The sequence below is a fragment of the Orbicella franksi genome, chromosome 8, assembly GCF_964199315.1.
Source record: "Orbicella franksi chromosome 8, jaOrbFran1.1, whole genome shotgun sequence".
Taxonomy (NCBI): domain Eukaryota; kingdom Metazoa; phylum Cnidaria; class Anthozoa; order Scleractinia; family Merulinidae; genus Orbicella; species Orbicella franksi.
The window spans coordinates 24212729-24232173 of NC_138152.1; the positions used below are offsets into that span (position 1 = coordinate 24212729).

The 19445-nt window shown below is 49.8% G+C and overlaps 1 protein-coding gene across 4 annotated transcripts; it reads left to right on the forward strand.

Moving 5' to 3' along the window:
- The first annotated feature begins 2347 nt into the window (after positions 1-2347).
- Positions 2348-8290, forward strand: LOC145495958 (uncharacterized protein F54H12.2-like). Of its 4 annotated transcripts, none has more exons than XM_081475551.1 (2): positions 2348-6874; positions 6908-8290. In XM_081475551.1, the coding sequence occupies exon 1, from the start codon at positions 2878-2880 to the stop codon at positions 4264-4266; it is 1389 nt and encodes a 462-aa protein (XP_081331677.1). In that variant the 5' UTR covers positions 2348-2877; the 3' UTR covers positions 4267-6874; positions 6908-8290. The 4 variants fall into 4 exon arrangements, with proteins under 4 accessions (XP_081331677.1, XP_081331675.1, XP_081331676.1 ...); XM_081475549.1 differs by having other exon boundaries at positions 2348-6868; positions 6899-8290; XM_081475550.1 differs by having other exon boundaries at positions 2348-6868; positions 6905-8290.
- The last annotated feature ends 11155 nt before the right edge of the window (positions 8291-19445 follow it).

Below are 19445 nucleotides of genomic sequence, written 5' to 3' on the forward strand. Positions count from 1 at the left end.
ACCGGTACGTTACAGCTCAGTCCCTATTGCAACTGGCGCTTCAGTTACCTGGACGAGGAATACGCCAAGACCTACAATCGCGGAGTCGTCGTTCATCCGGACCTCCCCCCGCCTCGCAGTCCCATGTACCTGTATTCGAATGTGGGTCGTAGCACCATAACGGGGAATCGAGTCACGGACCTCTTGAGAGAAGTCCCCCACGACCCGATCAAGACGACGTACGAACCGAATCAGATTCAATATAAACCCGTGCGCAGCAACGTTTTGGATATAGTGGAGGTGCAATTGGCCGAGAACGACGGACGATTGGTGGACTTTACATCGGGCGTGACGTCGGTGACATTACACTTCAAGTATGAATGAGTCTGTCGACGACTTTTACGTGCAACTGATGAGCAATGCTAGCACGAGCGAGTTCCCGGACAACAAGGCCCACAGTTTCAAGAACCGTCTGCCGAACCCGTTGCAGTTGAGAGAGTCGGGCTGGAAAGTGGGTATCAGCGACCTCTCGTTTCCGTCCGCGACGCGTAAGATGGACTTGAAAGATTCTCTTCTGTTTGAAATCTGGTGGATCGACATGGTGAACGCCTCCATAAACCTATACACGCAGGTCTCTGGAGTGACGCGAGAAAGCGATTTGGAATTCACGCCTAGGACTGGTACCGAGTTACTGAACGCGATACGAGATCGATACCTGCATAGGTTGAGATCTAGAACGGATGCCGACGTGACGATGTACAAGAAAAAGAGTAAACCCGACGATCCCACCGAATTGCTGTACACGGTCATGCATCGGGCCGAGCATGGAGAATGCGTCCTGGACAATTCGAGAACGTGCCTCAGCCTCCTGATCAATGGTAAACGCGTCTACCCGCAAATGAACATCGGCATCGAATTGGCCAAGAAGATGAAATGGGTGAAGATGGGAACATTGCAGAACGGACGACCGGGTTACGTCTTGGGACCCCACCTGAGGAAAGAATTTCCCACGGAAGTCGTACCCACGGCCACGGACTTGATCATAGCGCAGAATGACGGGGACGAGACATTTTACAAGATCGACCCGGACACCTTACATTTGAGTTGTTTCATCAATTGGGTGTTCACGGACCTGGATCGCAGTTACGAGGAAGCGTTCGGTCACGAGCGTCGTTCCTTGTTCGTGTATTCGAATGTGGGACAGAGTATGGTGACGGGGAATCAAGTCACGGACCTGTTGAAACAGGTGCGTTACGATCCGGACGTGGTCGACCTTCAACCGAGACACATTCTATATCTACCGGTGCGCACGACCTTTTTGGACATTGTCGAGACGCAGGTATCTGAGAACGACGGGCGACTGGTGGACTTTGCGTCGGGCGTGACCACGATCACGTTGCATTTCAAGAAAGGATGAGTGATTTTTACGTCAGCTTACCCAGTCACAGCAGTAAGAGCGAGTTCCCGGACAACAAACCGAACCATTTCAAGATCAGGTTACCGCACCCCTTACGCCTGAATGGAGACGGAGGATGGAAAGTGGGATTGAGTAGCATCGCCATGCCGGATGCCCACGTGAGGCTGCCTTCCTTGACGCCGAACGATCCTGATAAAAAAGTCACCTTGGCCTTTTCCGCATGGAGACGCATAGAATCGACTAGCCACTACATGTATGGAGAAGCTTACTTCGATACGGAGGACCTCAAGAAGGTGATTCACAACGTGGACGGTGTTGGACTCATGAAATCCATGATCGCCTATTTCGATCGACAACGCGTCTTCAAGTACAACGGACCCAAATTAGGATCCAAATATGTCACGAGTGATGGGAAAAGAACCTACGTCAAGTTCAAGTGGGAAGGCGAAGACCTGGTCACGGACAACGAAAACATCTTACGTCCGATCAAAGACATGCCTGCATTACACATCAATGTCGACCTGGCTTGTAAAATGGGATGGCTCGAAAAGAACGGCAGCGGTTATAATCTGGGGCCTAACTTGCAGAGCGAATTCTTCAAAGATGAAATTCCCAACATTGGTGTCGTCGGGGACTTACACGACTCGGATGGATTACCTGTTTTTTGGACGGTCTCAACCTATTCAACGGGAAACAGTTATTTGAAACTCAGCATCTATTGCAATTGGCGTTTTCTGAACCTGAACAAGGCGTTCGAGGTGGTGGTGGGAAACAGGTCGCGCTCTTTGTTCGTCTACTCGGACGTGGCTAGAAGTGGCGTGGTGGGAAATCAGGTCACGGATTTACTGAGAGAGGTCAACTTGATCCGAAGAGGTGCGGGTGTCCAGTATTTCGAGCCTTACCACATTCAATATATTCCCGTGCGCAAAGACCTCATTGACACAATAGAAGTGCAAGTGGCTGAGACAACTGGAGAACTGACGACCTTTGGAGCTGGCAATACGATCGTGACGTTACACTTTAAGAAAGAATGATCGGTGGAACGCTGGTACGATTTCAGCCCGATAAAATAAAGCAATCCGGAGACGGATTCGGCATGGCTTGGAGAGGTGTCAAGAAACGCGGTCCCGGCATTCTACGAGACTTTATCACCGAGGCTGCCACGGAGGGTCTGAAAGGTTTAAATTCGGGCGGTAAGGGAGGAAAGCCCAATTGGAGAGGTGGACTCGCCGGGGTCAAGAGAGGAGCGACACGAGCCGTGAAACGTAAAGCGACGCAAGAGATCAAACGGGCGTTGGCGAAAAAAGTGAGAAAAGACCTCTTTGGAGTATGATTCCCATTTACTCGAGGCGCGTGAGACTTATCCCGGTACGACGAACGTATAAAGGCGGATCGATCTTCCCGTCCCAATCAAAACGCCCGAACTATCGTTGGGTGCAGTCGGCCCTGAGACGGAGACGAAGACGACGACGACGTAGACGATGACGGACCTCGTGGCTCATGCCCGGTCGGCGGGGGTTCGTAACCCTCGCCTGAACATGTTCAGTACCCCTCCCACGGATGTCAGCATGTCGTCTCGACGTTTGGTGAGAATCAACCCGTTCAATACAGGGATCAACCCCGTGACCTTCCAAGTCGATCCTCAAGAAGACTTTATCGACTTGAACGAGAGTTTCTTCGAAGTGGAATTGACCGTCAAGAAAAGTAACAACACGAATCTGTTGACAGCGGATGTTATGGGACTCGCCAACAATCTGGCCCACACCCTCTTCAAACAGATCAATGTGAGATTGAATGGGACTCTCATCAGCCCCCAGACCGATACTTACCACCTCAAAGCTTACATCGAGACCCTGTTGAACTACGACCGAGACGACGGTGAATCGATCCTGACACCCTGTGGTTGGTACAACTGTCTCGGTGTACCCGACGACGGAGATGCCGATGAATTGACCGCCAATATGTTGGATTTTGGTACTCCTCATGCTCATTATACTGCCTTACCCCAAGATCTCAAGAATGTGGTCCAGGGACGAGCCCAGTTTCTAGATGGAGAAGCCGTGACTTTGAGGTTCAAACCTTTCCTGGAAGTGTTTCATCTCAGCAAATTACTGTTACCTGGCGTGCAGATCCAGATCGACATGTACTTCAATACCCCAGCCCTGTGGACCATCCGATGGGACGGTGCTAGTACTCTCAGACTGACTGAAGCCGACGTGAAAGTGAGATTGTTCCTGTCTCAAGTGAGAGTGACTCCCTCGGTGTACCGAGAGATCATGACCAGCCTGAAAGGTGGAAGAGTGGCCACTTACCCCACGGTGAGAGGTGAAATTCGCACTTACTCGCATCCCAACGACAATCGTCATTTTGAGTGCAGCAATCCTTTCCACAGTAAACTACCTAATAGACTAGTGGTGTTGTTGTTGAAACAAGCGGCCTTCAACGGAACCATCACCGAGAGTCCGTTCAATTTTGGAAAATTCAATCTGGCTTCCATCAAACAATTGGTGAGAGGTGAAGAGTACCCCTACGAGACCTTGGAACTCGATCACGATGGGGACAGTAAAGATCAGAGAGGTTACTACAGATTCCTCCAAGCCTCAGGAGCGTTGTGCAGGGGAAAAGGAAACATGGTGAGAAAAGTGGATTGGGGAGACGGCAAGAGATGCAACATGTTTGTATTTGACAACACGGCCAATGGATGTTTGGACAGTCCAGTGTTGAACCCCAAGCAAGAAGGTGAACTGCGTCTGGTGATCGATTTCGGAGCCAATCCTGGAGAAAACCTGACTATCTTGTTGTACGGCGAATTCGAGAACTTGCTGGAGATCAACGAGAACCGAGTCGTCATCTACGACGTGTACCAATGAGAAGAAGAAAAAATGGAGAAAGTAGCCTTGAATAATATACAATTGGATCATTTGGCACGGACGAATCCGTCCCTACGCTGTGTCTTTTACGGCACGGTCCCTTGCGATCGGCTTCCCAGGACAGTCCCTCAAGAAGGACCGACCGCTTACATCGTGAACACGGACCCTCACGACAAACTGGGCGTGCATTGGATCGCTTTGTGGGCCGACAAGAACAAGTGCGAGATCCTGGACAGTTACGGTCTACCGTTGGACGCGTACGGAACCGCCGAACCGATCCAAGAATGGTTGGATCGTCATTTCAAGTACCAGATTCACAACGGCAAGAGTCTGCAGTCCCTGTTCAGCCAGAGTTGCGGCGGTTACGCCCTGATGTTCCTGATCGACCGAGCCGAAGGTCGGGACATGAACGAGTTCTTGAATCGTTTTAAGAAAAACGAGTTTGTGGAGAACGATCGTAAAGTAGGACACATGGTAGAACGTCTGATCGTGGACGAGTTGGCCTGGCGCAAGATTTGTAAAACCCCGTGTCACCAGGACACGAGCGGTTCCTCCCAAGGAGTGCGTCATTTGTTATAAAGTAAGCTGTTCGAAATAAAAGAGGTTCATTTTTTGAAAAAGAGGTTGTGTGGTAGTCATGGCTCTTCAGTTTCAAGGGCATAGACATTTGGACGACGTGATAGCCAGGTTAGAAAAACGCTATGGAAAAGCGGGTGGAAAGACGCCTCAACCCAGTGAGGCTCATTTCAAGAAAAACCAACCGCCAAAACGACAACTCAATCTGAAAATACTTCAACCCGCCAGAAGACAAGTGTCTTTTCAACCGCCGTCCGTCCTGGACACCGGTGCATTACCGGCGACGGTGACCACGCGTAGGAAACGCAAGAGAGCCGCCCCTGCCATGCCGAAGCTTTCCGAGAAGGAAGATAGGAAAAGAAGAATGAAAAAGAGGCATTGGTACGAAGACAAGTTCGGAGACTTGAGTAAATTCGCCAAGAAAAAACCTCGAAAAAAGAGATCGGCGCCTGCCAAGAAAAAAGGACGTCCCAAGAGAGCCGCTGCCAAGAGGGCCATGGCCAAGATCAGGAGTCGGGCCAAGAAAAAACCCATCTGTTTCAATCGTAAGGTCACCCTATTGGGTCTGTTGAAACGCATCCCTGCCGTCAAGACCCCATTGGCCAAGTTGTTCAGATAAAAACGGAACGTCTCGAGACCCTGGACCATTTCATGATCATGGAACGACGCAAAGCGTTTCAATTTCACACGCCGTCGAGTTTGTTGATAGCGGGTCCGTCGGGGTGCGGCAAGACGGTGTTCACCACCAAACTGCTCTTGGAGAACGGCGACTTGTTCCAACAGACACCGAAGAGTATTCATTACTGCTACGGATCGTGGCAAGACGGTTTCCAAAAGCTCAAGAAGGGTGGAGTCAAGTTTTACGAAGGCATCCCCGACAGCGAGCAGTTACCCCGATGGTTTCCTGGAGGGGGCGTGTTGGTCCTGGACGATCTGATGGACGAGGGTGGTAACGACAAGCGCGTGTTGGATCTCTTCACCAAACATTCGCATCATCGGAACATCACGGTGATCTACCTGTGCCAGGATCTATTCCCCAACGGAAAATTCGCCAAGACCATTTCCAGAAACGCGCATTACATCGCGGCATTCAAGAACCCTCGGGATCAGTTGGGGATACGGAATTTACTTCTGCAATCGTTTCCCACGCAATGGCAAGAGGTGTTGGACACGTTTCGCAAGGTCACCGATCGACCTTACGGTTACATGCTATTGGATCTTCATCCAGCCAGTCAGGACGATCAACGTGTCCTCAGCCATGTGTTAAAAGACGAAGGATTCGTCCGATGCCATCAGTTTGCAACCCCATCATGTTGAGGAGCGAGGTCGAGTGGTTTCCGCTATTCATTCACCTGTGTAAAAACAGGCTCAAATACATCATGAATCCCCACGAGCTGGACTACGAACCGATGAGACAGGTCACGGAATGCGAGAGTTACCGTCATGTACGGTCCATCATAAACGCATATAATGGTGAAGGTTTCGATTATTTGGTTCATAAACAACGAGAACTCGCCGAGAAGAAGATAGAAAGAGAAAGGTACATGGATAAAAATGAGCTCTTATGGTAGTGACGATTTCAACTTCTCGGCTCTGGAGGATTATTCGCCTTGGGGGACACCGGCTCGGACGAGTACTCCGATTCCGCCTGCCGCGGGTGTGGGTACGAGTCTGAACACTCCTCCTTCACCGCGATCGTCACTGGCGACACCGCCCCTGCCCAATGTCTCGCCCGTCGGAGTGGGCACCGCTGGCTCGGGTGCACCGCAGACCAACGTCACGGTGGGTGTCGGCAGTGCTGGATCGGTGTCGCGCGCCAATGTCACGGCAGGTGTCGGGGCACCCAGGATAACAATGTCCACACCTTTGGCACACGCTGTTCGAGGAGGGAAACGACCGAGACGCGTCCCACGTCAAAATACACCCACGTCCTCCAGTGATTCCGGCAGCCGCAGACGAAGTAGCGCTAGTGGTAGCGGTGGTGGAAGAGGCAGAGGCAGAGGCAGAGGCAGAGGCGGAGGCGGAGGTGGAGGTGGAGGCGGAGGCGGAGGTGGAGGTGGAGGAGGCGGAAGTGGTAGTGACTCCACACCGCCTTCGTCGATTCGATCGGGTCGAGGAGGAAGAAGGAGGCGAGGAGACCGTGTTCTCGACCAAGCCCAGATGCAGCAACAATTGGAAGAGATTTTACGCCAACAACAACAGACGGCCGCGGGTCGTCGCATTGCGGGCATCACGACCACCAACACGATTACGACCACCTATAAAAACGGACAACGTCCTACCGTCACACGCAATTCGACCAGTGTACGTAACTGAGAACAACAACCATGAGAAGACGCCGTCGTCGACCGAAAAGGAGAAAGCAATGGGGCGGTGCTCTTGCGAATGCCCTGTCTGCGATGTTACCCATTGGCAAAGGGGCTGCCTTGGGATTGGCCAAAGCGTTGGGTGGCCGCGCCGTGAAAACAGGCATCCGAGCTGGAACGACCGCTGCCATTGGTGGTGTTGGAGTGGGCGTGGGTCGCGGGATCCGAAGACTCGTGAGACTTAAGAAAAGACGACCCCCTCGTCGATGAAAAACCATTCGAATCAAGATGTTGAGGAGTGAAGTCGAGTGGTTCCCCTACTTTTTGCATCTATGTCGATGCTCTCGTTCTTACTGGGATGCGACCAGCATGGATCACGAAGACATGAAACGTATCGCGGACGAGTGCGATAGTTACCGACAAGTCCAGGACATCCTGAACCAATCCGTGGAAACCGCCTTCAAGGACGAGATCTGGGAATACAAGCAACAAGCTAAAAGGATCGAACGTCCCGACAGAAAGTCAGACTACGTTTGGCCCTGGTTAGAGAAGAGTCATGAGTACTTCTGTCTGTTTATTGGATGAACCTTTCAACACCGTGGTGGATTTGGATTCCCTGAAACGTTTGGACGTCTTGTACGCTTTCTACCACAAGTATTGGTGGTGTCGAAGGCAGATGTTCGGTTACTACAAGTTGTGTAACGCCATTCTCAACGGACTGGCCTTACTGACGGTGGCCGTGAGTATCGTCTTGGGATCCGTGTGGAAAGATGGGTACACGGTGGTAGGAATGACGGCTTTCGCCACCTTACTGAAAGGATGGAACGATTTCAAGAAGTATTCGTTCAAGATGGACATGGCCCAATTCGCTTACACGACGTACGAAAAGACGCTGACAGAACTCAGGAACTACGCTCTGGGTGGCGTGGAGGAATTGGATGGGTTTTTGACCAAGATGCAAACGTTGGACGACGTGGTGACGGATTTCACATCTCCCACGTACGACCGATACGTTCGAGACTACGCCAAACGATTTCGTCACGTGCCGCTATAAAAAATGACATCGCGGCCAACCTCTTCATTCAGAACCAACATGCCCAAGAGGTCAAGGAGAAAGAAAGCGTCTTCGAGAAGGCGTAAAACCGCTAAAACCACTAAAAGAAGACGGTACCAAAGGGGAGAAGGGATCGGCACTGTGGTGGCGGGTTTACCCAAGGCGGCTTGGGGTATCACCAAAGGCATAGAAAGCCTGAGAGCCAAACAAGAACGGGCGCATACCAAAAGGATGCAGGAACGAATGAGACGAGGTGAAAAAATTCCACACAAGGGCGAAGAGTTCCGATGCTCCATCATGTGAAAATAAAAGGACGAGACTAGCCGTCGTACACCTCACTCGTCACCATGACAGCACGTAGGAGGAGGAGACGAAGAAGGACACAGAAAGGGGATGATTTGGCGAGTATGATGAGAGCAGCGGGTTTGGGTTCTTTGGCTGGACCCTTCGGTTTAATGGACAAACATATCCATAAGAACAGGGGAAAGATCGAAGGAGTCTTACGCAGGATACCATTTCAAACGGCCTTCAGGCGTCGAGGAAAGCGATAAAAAGAGTACACCAATCCGCTCGTACGCATAAGTCCACGATGAAGCGGTTACGACGACAACGTCCTTTCCTGACGCGCGTCCTGAAAGAAGCCAATCGGAACAAACGTCAACGGATGTTACAAATCGCCGACAAAGATCAGATCAACGCCATCAGCGAGATGGTTCTCAATTTGCTGAAAAAGAGGATCCCCATCAACGCAACGACTTATGGGAAACTGAAAAGACATAAAAGGGTTCTGCGCGAAGTGGGTAGACGCAAAAACTCTCTCAAGCGTCGAAGAGAACATCTCCTCACCCAAAACGGAGCGGGGTTCTGGAGCGGTTTGCACGGTTGAGAGAAGACGAGTCCAACAATACCATTCCTAAACTCGTGCAGTTGTTGCAAGACGCCAATCGTCGCGAAGCCCGATGGAAAGACTCGTACGAGTTCTTGAACAAGAGGTACCACGACCTGTATCAAGAATACATGGCTTTAAAGTTCGGTGACTTCTGCCAAACCTGTCAAACGAAACGAGATACCACGCCGCCCGGTGGGTGCATCGAGTTGTGCAGGGAGTGCGGTAAAGGCAAGCGAACCGTTCGAAGTCTCGAACTCGAGTTGGAAAAGAAAGACGAATCCATACGGTACTGGCAAGACTGTTACGAGACGGCCTTGAGAGAATTGTCCGAGTTTCCTGACACAACCTTGAGTCAGAAGGTATGAACGAAGTCATGATGGTGCCCGTTCAAGAATTCAATCGTCTGCAAGATTATTACAAGGGGAAGATCAGCCAGAATGCCTTGTTGAACAAAGCCGGACGTCTGGCCGCCGAAGAACATCTCATCCTGAACGACAAACGCATCCCCGACAGCATGGCCGTCAAGATGACCAAACCCATCGCCTCCGAGGAAGGGAAACTGGTGAAACGTATACGGACGGGTAAAAGCGGTCCCATCACGTACCAGGGAACGACAGAACCCGAAGGCATGGTCGACGCACCCGTCGAAACTCTGTTGAAACAGATCCTCAAGGGAGTCAACCAACCAGCCGCAGCCCCCGTGATCATCCCGCCACAACCCCTTTCTACGACAGGACTGAAAAAGGAGCTGAAAACCCCCATACCCTCCACGTCAGGTTTTAAAAAGGAGAAGAAAACCCCCAAACCCTTCAGTCCATTCGAACAGGTCACGCTAGGTAAAACTCCCCTATCGTCCAAGAAAAAAGCACCCATCTCCGATAGAGCCAGACGTGTACTGAAATCACTCGGTATCGACTACGACGACGGTGGTTACAGTCCGAAAGGCAAGTCAAAGAAGTACAAGAAGGCCAAACCGTCAGCCGCAGAAAAGTTACAAGCAGGGTGGGAAGATTTCGAAGACCCCTGGAGAAGGGGACTGGACTATGACTCGGATTAAGAAGAGGAAAAAGGCACCTCCACCCCCGAGGAGAAGTACCCGACGTCGACGTCAACGAGGGTATGGGATCGACATCCAAAAATGGTTGGCCAAGACTGGGATCGAGTTTCATTGGCCCGGTTATCAGTACATGGGACCTGGTACCAAACTGAAGAAACGTCTGGCGCGTGGAGACCCCGGGATCAACCGTCTGGACCGACTGGCCAAACAACACGACATTGACTATTCCAGGGCCAAGAACTTACAGGACAAATGGGATGCCGACACCAAGATGATCCAGGCCATCGACAAATTACCCGGACGTAAAACCATGACAGAACGCATTGTTAAGAAAATCATGCAAACCAAGAAACGTTGGAAATTGTAAAACCTTTTATTGTTGTTGTAATTAAAGTTACACACGCTTTGTTGTTTTTCAAAAAAGAGTCTCTTTTTTCTTTAAGACGAAAATAAATAATGTTCCAATTGATCCATAAGTTCGACGGTGACTGGGAAATGGCAAGGGTTCTGTTCTACTGTATCCTCGCGTTCAAACTGCGCGAACGAGCGTCCCATGTCGTGAAGCATGGATGACATCTCGTCAAGCTCACTAGCTATTCCCACGATCATCTTTTCCATTTCTTGTTCTTTTCGTACTCGTTTCACTCGGTTTTCTTCTGCGACTCTCCTGTTTTTCCTGATTTCCGAAAGTCTCCGTTTTACAGGGTCTTCTGGTTCCGCTAACGCGCGTTCCTCCTCTGACTCTGACCCTGAGCCTGATGAAGGGTTGGAGGCAGAGGAGGAGGAGGAATAAGACAACCGCCTCCCACGGCGTTGCGGTGGAGGGTCTTCTGGTTCCGCTAACGCGCGTTCCAACTCTGCCACCAACCCTTCATCAGGCTCAGAGTCAGAGGAGGAGGAGGAGGAGGAATAAGACAACCGCCTCCCACGGCGTTGCGGTGGGGGTGATGCTGGTAGTGTTGCAGTAGTGGTGTTTGTGCTCTTATAGGCGGCGGTTGTGGTGTTGGTGGATGACGGTAGTGCTCTTTGTGGTGGTGGTGGTGATCTTAGTGTTACTGCTCTTAGTGGAAATGGTGGTGGTAGTGATGCAGTAGTGGTGCTTGTGCTCTTATCGGCGGCGGTCGTGGTGGAGGCGTAGGTGATGGCGCTTTCATTAGAAGTGGCCGTGGTGATGGATGATGATGATGATGTTATCGAGCAACCCGGAAACAAACCTCTAAGAATTTCCTCCGGATCATACATATCCTCATTCCTCTCCTCACACCTCTTGGCTCTGCATCGGGCACGATACCTTGTTCTATGTTCTCGAACTTTCTCGGGGTTTTTCTTCCTCCACTCTCGGTTGTACTCTCTGTTGTACTCTCGGATTTTTGCGGGACGCCCGAAATCAGTTAACACAATACGGGCTCTAAACAGCTTCCGAAGAATTTTCTCTTGATTGTACTTAGCCCCATTCTTCCTTTCTAATGATTTTATAGCATCGCGCGCAATGTCATTGAACCGTACCTCGTCCTTGCGTCGAGCACGATATCGTCTCTTCTGCTCGCGAACTTTCTCGGGATTCTTCTTTTTCCACTCTCTTACAATCTCTCTTCTCCGTTCTAATGAGCGGGCAGGCATGGTCTTTCGTAATGGACGGTCAATACAAGTTCTAAAAATGGGCGTGGAAAAGGTCATAAGGTTATTCATTAATATCTCAGCAAATATTTACAGGAGAATAATCTACTATATCTCATTTAAAAGAGCATAAAAAATACTCTCTAGAAAAAAAGTTTTCCTTCATGGAAGCTAGTAGTAATTTTTAAACAATTTAAATAAATTAAACTTCACAAAAAAAAAAAAAAAAAAAAAAATCTCGCATTTCCGTCACCATGGCAACAGCCAGTTGAATATTAACTCGAATCGAGTTACGCGTCTTTTCGAAAAGTGTGTTTACTCAACAAAACGAAGCTTTTTTCCAAAGTTCCTGAGCTCTACGATCCCAAAAACGATTCAAGACACATAATTCAAGAATTATTTGAGATTGCAAACGGAAAAACGGCGGTCCGAAGGGAATTTGAATTTGAATTTGAATTTGAGTAGCACATGGCGAAGGTCATGCAAGCTCACTTACCTAAAATTTTCGCTTCTAATTTCTTGCTAACCGTAAAATTACATTCGTATTTACTTCAAATACCTTTAGGAATGTTGTCCGCTTCCGAAAATGAAAATCAATGAATGATACACATCGCTCGCTCGCTCAACAAAACGCCGCCAGTTTGACTTGAGTGATTTCGCAATGTCGTCATGTAAGCCACATTGAAGCATTCCACGTGAAGATCCACGTGAAGATCCACGTGAAGTCATGTGAAGATCGGGGACGGCGCGGATTCGCCTTATGAAGATCTGTCCAACCAATCACAGATCGAGACCAAGTCACGTGTTAACCAGACCCAGGGGATAGGGGGTATACCCCCCTACTCGGTCGGAGACTGGGGGCGGGTCGAGTGGGGGTTACCCCCTATACCTCTCTCAGTCGGAGACTGGGGGCGGGTCGAGTGGGGGTTACCCCCTATACCTCTCTCAGTCGGAGACTGGGGGCGGGTCGAGTGGGGGTTACCCCCTATACCTCTCTCAGTCGGAGACTGGGGGCGGGTCGAGTGGGGGTTACCCCCTATCCCTCTCTCAGTCGGAGACTGGGGGCGGGTCGAGTGGGGGTTACCCCCTATACCTCTCTCAGTCGGAGACTGGGGGCGGGTCGAGTGGGGGTTACCCCCTATCCCTCTCTCAGTCGGAGACTGGGGGCGGGTCGAGTGGGGGTTACCCCCTATACCTCTCTCAGTCGGAGACTGGGGGCGGGTCGAGTGGGGCTTACCCCCTATACCTCTCTCAGTCGGAGACTGGGGGCGGGTCGAGTGGGGGTTACCCCCCTATCCCTCTCTCAGTCGGAGACTGGACCCCGTTTCACCGTAGGTATAAAAAAGATCGGTTCGAACCGTTCAAGTCACTCTGAGTTTTTGACTTGTATCGAGCGCTGGAAAAAAATCATGGCACAAGAGCTGACCGACGAGGAGATGAACCAACAGATGGATCAACATGAATCAGTGACCGATGAAGAGATGAACCAACTTATGGATCAATATGAAGCAGTGAGTATGATGTGTACCCCATGTAAGAAAGTCATCTTTAGAACTCTAACCCTAATCTTTTTCATAGAGTTACTGGGATTGGTTACCGGAAGAACTAAAGCGTTACGTACTTGACTTAGCAACTTGGCAACACATACGCGATAGAAGGAAAAATTATCGACTGAGAAACCTTCACAGAGAAATCTCGAAATATGGCCAACTGAAAAGACAATGGTTTTACGGACACATAGAACTACGACCGTCTAAATGCCGCACAAACTTCTGTAATTGTTACGAGGATTCTGAAATATATGGATATTGGGACGCGGATTATGAAATACATGGACATTGTATGGCGGATTATGAAATATATGGACATTGTACCAACAAGCGTGGCGAGAAAAGGAGTTTCTATATGGGAAATAGTTTCAGGAACGCGTTAGACAACTTAGAAAAAACAACCCGCGAAGTTGCCCGCTACTTTTCGGAGACCCGACAATAAAAACTGACTAATTAAAAAACGTTGTGTTTGTTGTCTTTTACAGAACAGACGGACCTACGACGAAGCCTTCCCCTTCGACGACCGAGTGATGATCCAAACCGGAGGTGGTAGCAATACAAGACCCCTCCTAGACTTCGACTTAAGACCCGTAGGCGCTCGACGTCACTGGAGAAACGTCCTCAACGAACAACGGTACGAAGCCACGCTCAGACAACACAGAGACGTGACTCGCGAGGACAATCTAGGCCAAGAATTGACTCAGGCCCTTCAACGATCCATCGAGCAACAAATCGCTCAGGATCCTACCCTGACACCCAACTCCACGGTCCATTTCACCATGCAGTCCCATGCCTTCACGCACGCCTTTCAGTCCACCACCTTCACCGTGCGCGAATTCGAAGAAGGGAGTGAAAGACTAAACACTTATCTCCAGTCTCTCGCAGCCAAACTCAACTCCAACGAAGAATTCACCCCCGACGACACGTTTACCATGGAAACCACTTTCATACGTACCCCAGGTCGTGGCAGCGGAAAAAAACGATACAAACCGAGTTGCGCCGCCGTGCGGAACATCGTCAAACGGTCGCGCGTGACCATCCAAAACAAAGACGATCTCTGCTGCGCCCGAGCCATCGTCACCATGAAAGCCTGGGTAGACGCGAACGAGAATTCGCGTGACCAAGATTACCACAATCTCAAACAGGGACGACCCGTCCAAGAGCGATTGGCCCAAGACCTCCACCGTCGAGCCAACGTTCCCGAAGGACCCTGCGGCATTCCCGAACTGCAAAAGTTTCAGGCCGCGTTACCTGGCTACCAGCTCAAAGTCATGTCCATCGACCCACCCCACATGATCATCTACGCGGGACCCGAACCCTCGACCAAGATCATTCGTCTCGTCAAAGAAGGCGATCACTACGACGGATGCAATTCGTTCAAGGGATTCCTCAGCAAATCCTACTTCTGCGACGAATGCAATCGATGCTACGATCACGACGACTTCGAACATCATCCCTGCCTCGGTCAATGGTGTCCCGCCTGCAAACGAAAGGACTGTCCCGATTTCATCGAGAAAAAACGACCCCTAGCGCCAGGCAAGTTTCCCGAACCCACCGAGATCTGCCGATTGTGTCACAGACAATTCTTCGGTGACCAATGCTACAACGACCACTTGCAACGGCGGAGTCTCAGCATCCCCTCCATCTGCGACACTTACAAAAAGTGTGAGAAGTGTTGCCACGTCTACGAATGTAAACGCAGGACAGGACGAGGAGGTGGTCGTCGTTCCCCCGATCACAAGTGCGAATGGGGCGAATGCAGCATCTGCGAAAAACAAGTCCATCTGCCGACGCACCGTTGTTACATCCAACGCATCCCCGAAGACGAAGACGAGCCCAAAAAGAAACGCGTCCCCCGCGACAAAGTCAACGGTCGACCCTTCGAAGAATCCGGTCCAGACGATCCAGACACGATCGTCTTGGTAGACAGAGATCCGCCCCTTCAAGTGTACTGCGACTTCGAAGCCATCACCGACGCCGAAGGGAATCAGACACCCATTCTACTCTGCCTGGAGGACGACGAAAATGAGATATGCTACTCCTTCTACGGCCCCGACTGCACCGCCGACATGTTCGACCAACTCGAAGACCTCGCCGTCGACCAGGACAATGACGAACGGAACGTCATCGTCCTCTTTCACAATCTCAAAGGCTACGACGGGATGTTCATCCTGCAACACTGTTACGCCACCCATCGAGAAGTCACCGGCCAAATCACCGTCGGCACCAAGATACTGTCCCTAAAATCCGACAGACTGACTTTCAAAGATTCCCTCTGCTTTCTCCCGTTCCCGCTGGCCAACTTTCCCGCCACCTTCGGAATCCAGGAACTGCGCAAAGGATTCTTCCCGCACAAATTCAACACCCTAGAAAACCAAGCGTACGAAGGTCCCATGCCACCGCGAGACATGTACGATCCCGACGGCATGTCCGCCAAAAAGAAAGCCGAGTTCGAACAGTGGTACCAAGAGAAAGTCGCCAACGACTACCATTTCGTCTTACGGGAAGAAATGGAAGCCTACTGCGAGTCGGACGTCAAACTCCTCAAAGCGGGCTGTCAAAAGTTCCGGCAAGAATTCAAACAAAAAGCCGACTTTGACCCCATGGAGAAATGCGTCACCATCGCCTCCGCCTGCAACCGATTCTGGCGCAAGAAACTCGTCCCGATCAACACCATCGCCTCCAGACCCCCGCGAGGATGGCACGGTGCCCGATCCAATCAGTCCGTCGAAGCCCTGAAATGGCTAGCCTGGCAAGAACACTCGTTGCAACGCACGGGTCAAGGCGATCGTATCCTTACGGTGCGAAACGGGGGTGAAGTCCGACTAGCCGGTCATCTCGTGGACGGATACGATCCGACCACTCGAACCGTCTACGAATTCCACGGATGTCTATGGCACGGATGTCCTCGCTGTTTCCCGACCAATCGAGACCGATATCCCATCTGTCACGCCGATCGCACCATGCAGGAAGTCTACGAGGCCACACTCCGCAAACACGACCTTCTCAGTCGCCAAGGTTACCAGCTCTGCGTCAAGTGGGAATGCGACTGGAACCTAGAAGTCAAAACCGACCCTGATCTCAGCCAGTTTCTAGACACGTTCGAAATCGTCAAACCGCTCGAACCCAGAGAAGCTTTCTTCGGAGGGCGCACGAACGCCGTCAAACTACATCACGTGGCCGACGTGGCTCAAGGAGAGAAAATCAAGTACATCGACGTGACGTCGCTCTACCCCTGGGTCAACAAGGGAAGCGAATACCCCGTAGGACACCCACAAATCATCGTCAACCCCGACGATCAAGACATCCATCACTACTTCGGTATGGCCAAAGTGGACATACTACCACCTCACGAACTTTACCATCCCGTTCTACCTTTCAAGCACGAGAAAAAACTCACCTTCCCACTCTGCCGATCGTGCGTGGAAGACGAAATGAGCAAACCCCTCCTTGAGAAATCGCATCGTTGCCCTCACACGGCCGAGCAACGCACGCTACGAGGGACCTGGTGCACACCCGAAATCCAGAAAGCCGTTGCCATGGGATACACGCTCATCAAGATCCACGAAGTCTACCATTTCTCACCCAGACAACGCCGTACAGGACTCTTTGCCGATTACGTGAACACCTGGCTAAAAATCAAACAGGAATCCGCTGGCTACCCGAGCTGGTGTCACACCCCCCAAGACAAGACACGGTACGTGCAACAATACCGCCAGAAAGAAGGCATCGCTCTCGATCCGGCCATGATCCAGAAAAATCCCGGACGCAAAGCCACCGCCAAACTCATGCTCAACTCCTTCTGGGGCAAGTTCGGCGAAAACCTACACAAACCCACTACCGAAGTCGTCTACACCGCAGCGCAACTCTTCGCCCTCGTTTCCAATCACTTCAACGACATAAAACAAGTCAGAATCGCCAACGACGAAGCCCTAGAGGTCGTCCACGCCGAACTCAAAGACAATCAACCCGACAACGGACGAATCAACATCTTCGTCGCCGCTTTCACCACCTGCTGGGCTCGGCTCAAATTATACAGCTACCTGGAACTGTTAAAGCAACAAGTTCTCTACTTTGACACCGATTCCGTCATCTACTCGCACAAACCAGGTCAAGCCGACGTTCCGCTAGGCGATTACCTCGGAGAGATGACCAACGAACTCGACGAGGGCGACTTCATCGTCGATTTCACTGCCGCTGGACCCAAAAATTACGGATACAGAACACACCAAGGCAAAGTCTGCTGCAAAGTAAGAGGCTTCTCACTCAATGTACGAGGATCCAGGCAACTCAACTATGACGTCATGCGACAAAATCTACTCGACGAACTCACACAACCTCTCGAGAATGAACGACGCAACATCAACGTCGTCAACCCCAACTTCTTCTGGAGAAACCCAGCCACCAAACATCTCAAGGTCATCACACGAACCAAACGCTACGGACTCGTCTTCGACAAACGCGTCGTAGACACGAACACTTTCAAATCGTTTCCATACGGATACACACCAATGTAATTTTTTACTTCCTGTAAAAATCAATAAAAATCAATTGTTAAAACTCACTTCCTGTCTATCGCCTTATTTGGACATGCGCGTCACAACCTCGATTTCATATTTCTCCTTATTTGGACATGTTGCCCTTATTTGGGTATGTGCGAAAAATGGTCGCCATCTTGTTTATGCAAATCGAAAATACTGCCATCTGATTGGTCGAGAGCCCATTTTAATGATATGCATCGCCTTCTGATTGGTTACGGCCCCTATTAACGTCGTATACTACTCATACTTTGGAATTAAATTATTATTTGCAAGTAAATGTAAGTCTCCCATCTGCAATTTTCGTTGCAACCACTTTAAATAGCATGAGGTATATTATTTGTCCAAAACATTCATTTCATGTAACTCAACCAAGCCTTCTTTCCATTGAGCCCGATTTCCCTTTTCCATGGCCTCACAGTACATGTACTGAGAACCAAGGAATGGACACTTGGAGCAAATACAAGTTACATCTAATACCTAAGCACTAGGTGAAGAGAAATCTCAAACTCTCATCAGTTTGAACATTGATTATGCCAGTGGCAATGTCTGAGGCAAAGTAATTTGTAGTCCTTTTACTTTAAACACATTGAACAATATTAAACAAGTTGAGCAAGACCAAAATCGTGTTTATTACATTGACTACAAAATAGATCCACGCAGTACATATTTAATCTTGGATTCGTAAGTTGAACAAGAATTTGCTGGAAGTGTGACCTGGTACAGGAGACCAATACAATTATTTCTTACCACTTACATGGAAGCAAAACATACCCTACTTCTCCCATTAAGCTTCTAGTTTTTTAAATTCCATTTATTTTTGTTATTTTTAAAGAGCCATAGCTCATTAGCAAGCTGTTTATGATTCCTTTTGATTAATAAGGAAATACAGCAGGCGAATTCGATTAATCAAGCTTTGCACCAGCTTTCAAGGACAAAACATTGCTTGAATGCAGGGCCACTTCGGACCACCTGTTTTACATGTGTCAGAATCTTTTGAAGAACGAAGTATAACACAATAGGCACTCTTGCGATTCAATTACAGTATGAGATGTAAATAAGTGGCCTTGTATTCTGTAGTTTAGCCCAAATGAATGCTTTGATTTCGAATTATTCCACCCTTTTCTTCGTAGGTTTTACTTCTCAGCTCTCTTATCGTCGAACGAAAACATAATATCTGTCAACAACCATGTTGTTGGCCAGCGATACACTCATACACTTCATACACAAGTCGAGATATCTGAGATGGAAAGTGCCAAGGGTAGGTTCAATTCCGGCAAGTTAAGATCGAATTCGAAGAGGTCAGAAACGGAAATAATTTATCTTTCAACCGTAGAGATTAGACGAACCGCGAAACTTCGATTCCTAAAATCTGTGCCGCACTGCGAATGGTAGCTTTGTAAATCGAGCAGAAGTCATTTACAGCTATTACTTGTCCTGCGGAACGTTTGATATGGATGTCATTCCAGATTTGTTTCAGCATCGGAAGCGAGCGAACCTCCCATAAGTCATATTTCCACATCACCATCAGCGCGTGGAGATGTTTGCCGTTCAGCGATCAGATGAAAATGAGCTCCAGGGAAAATTTCTCC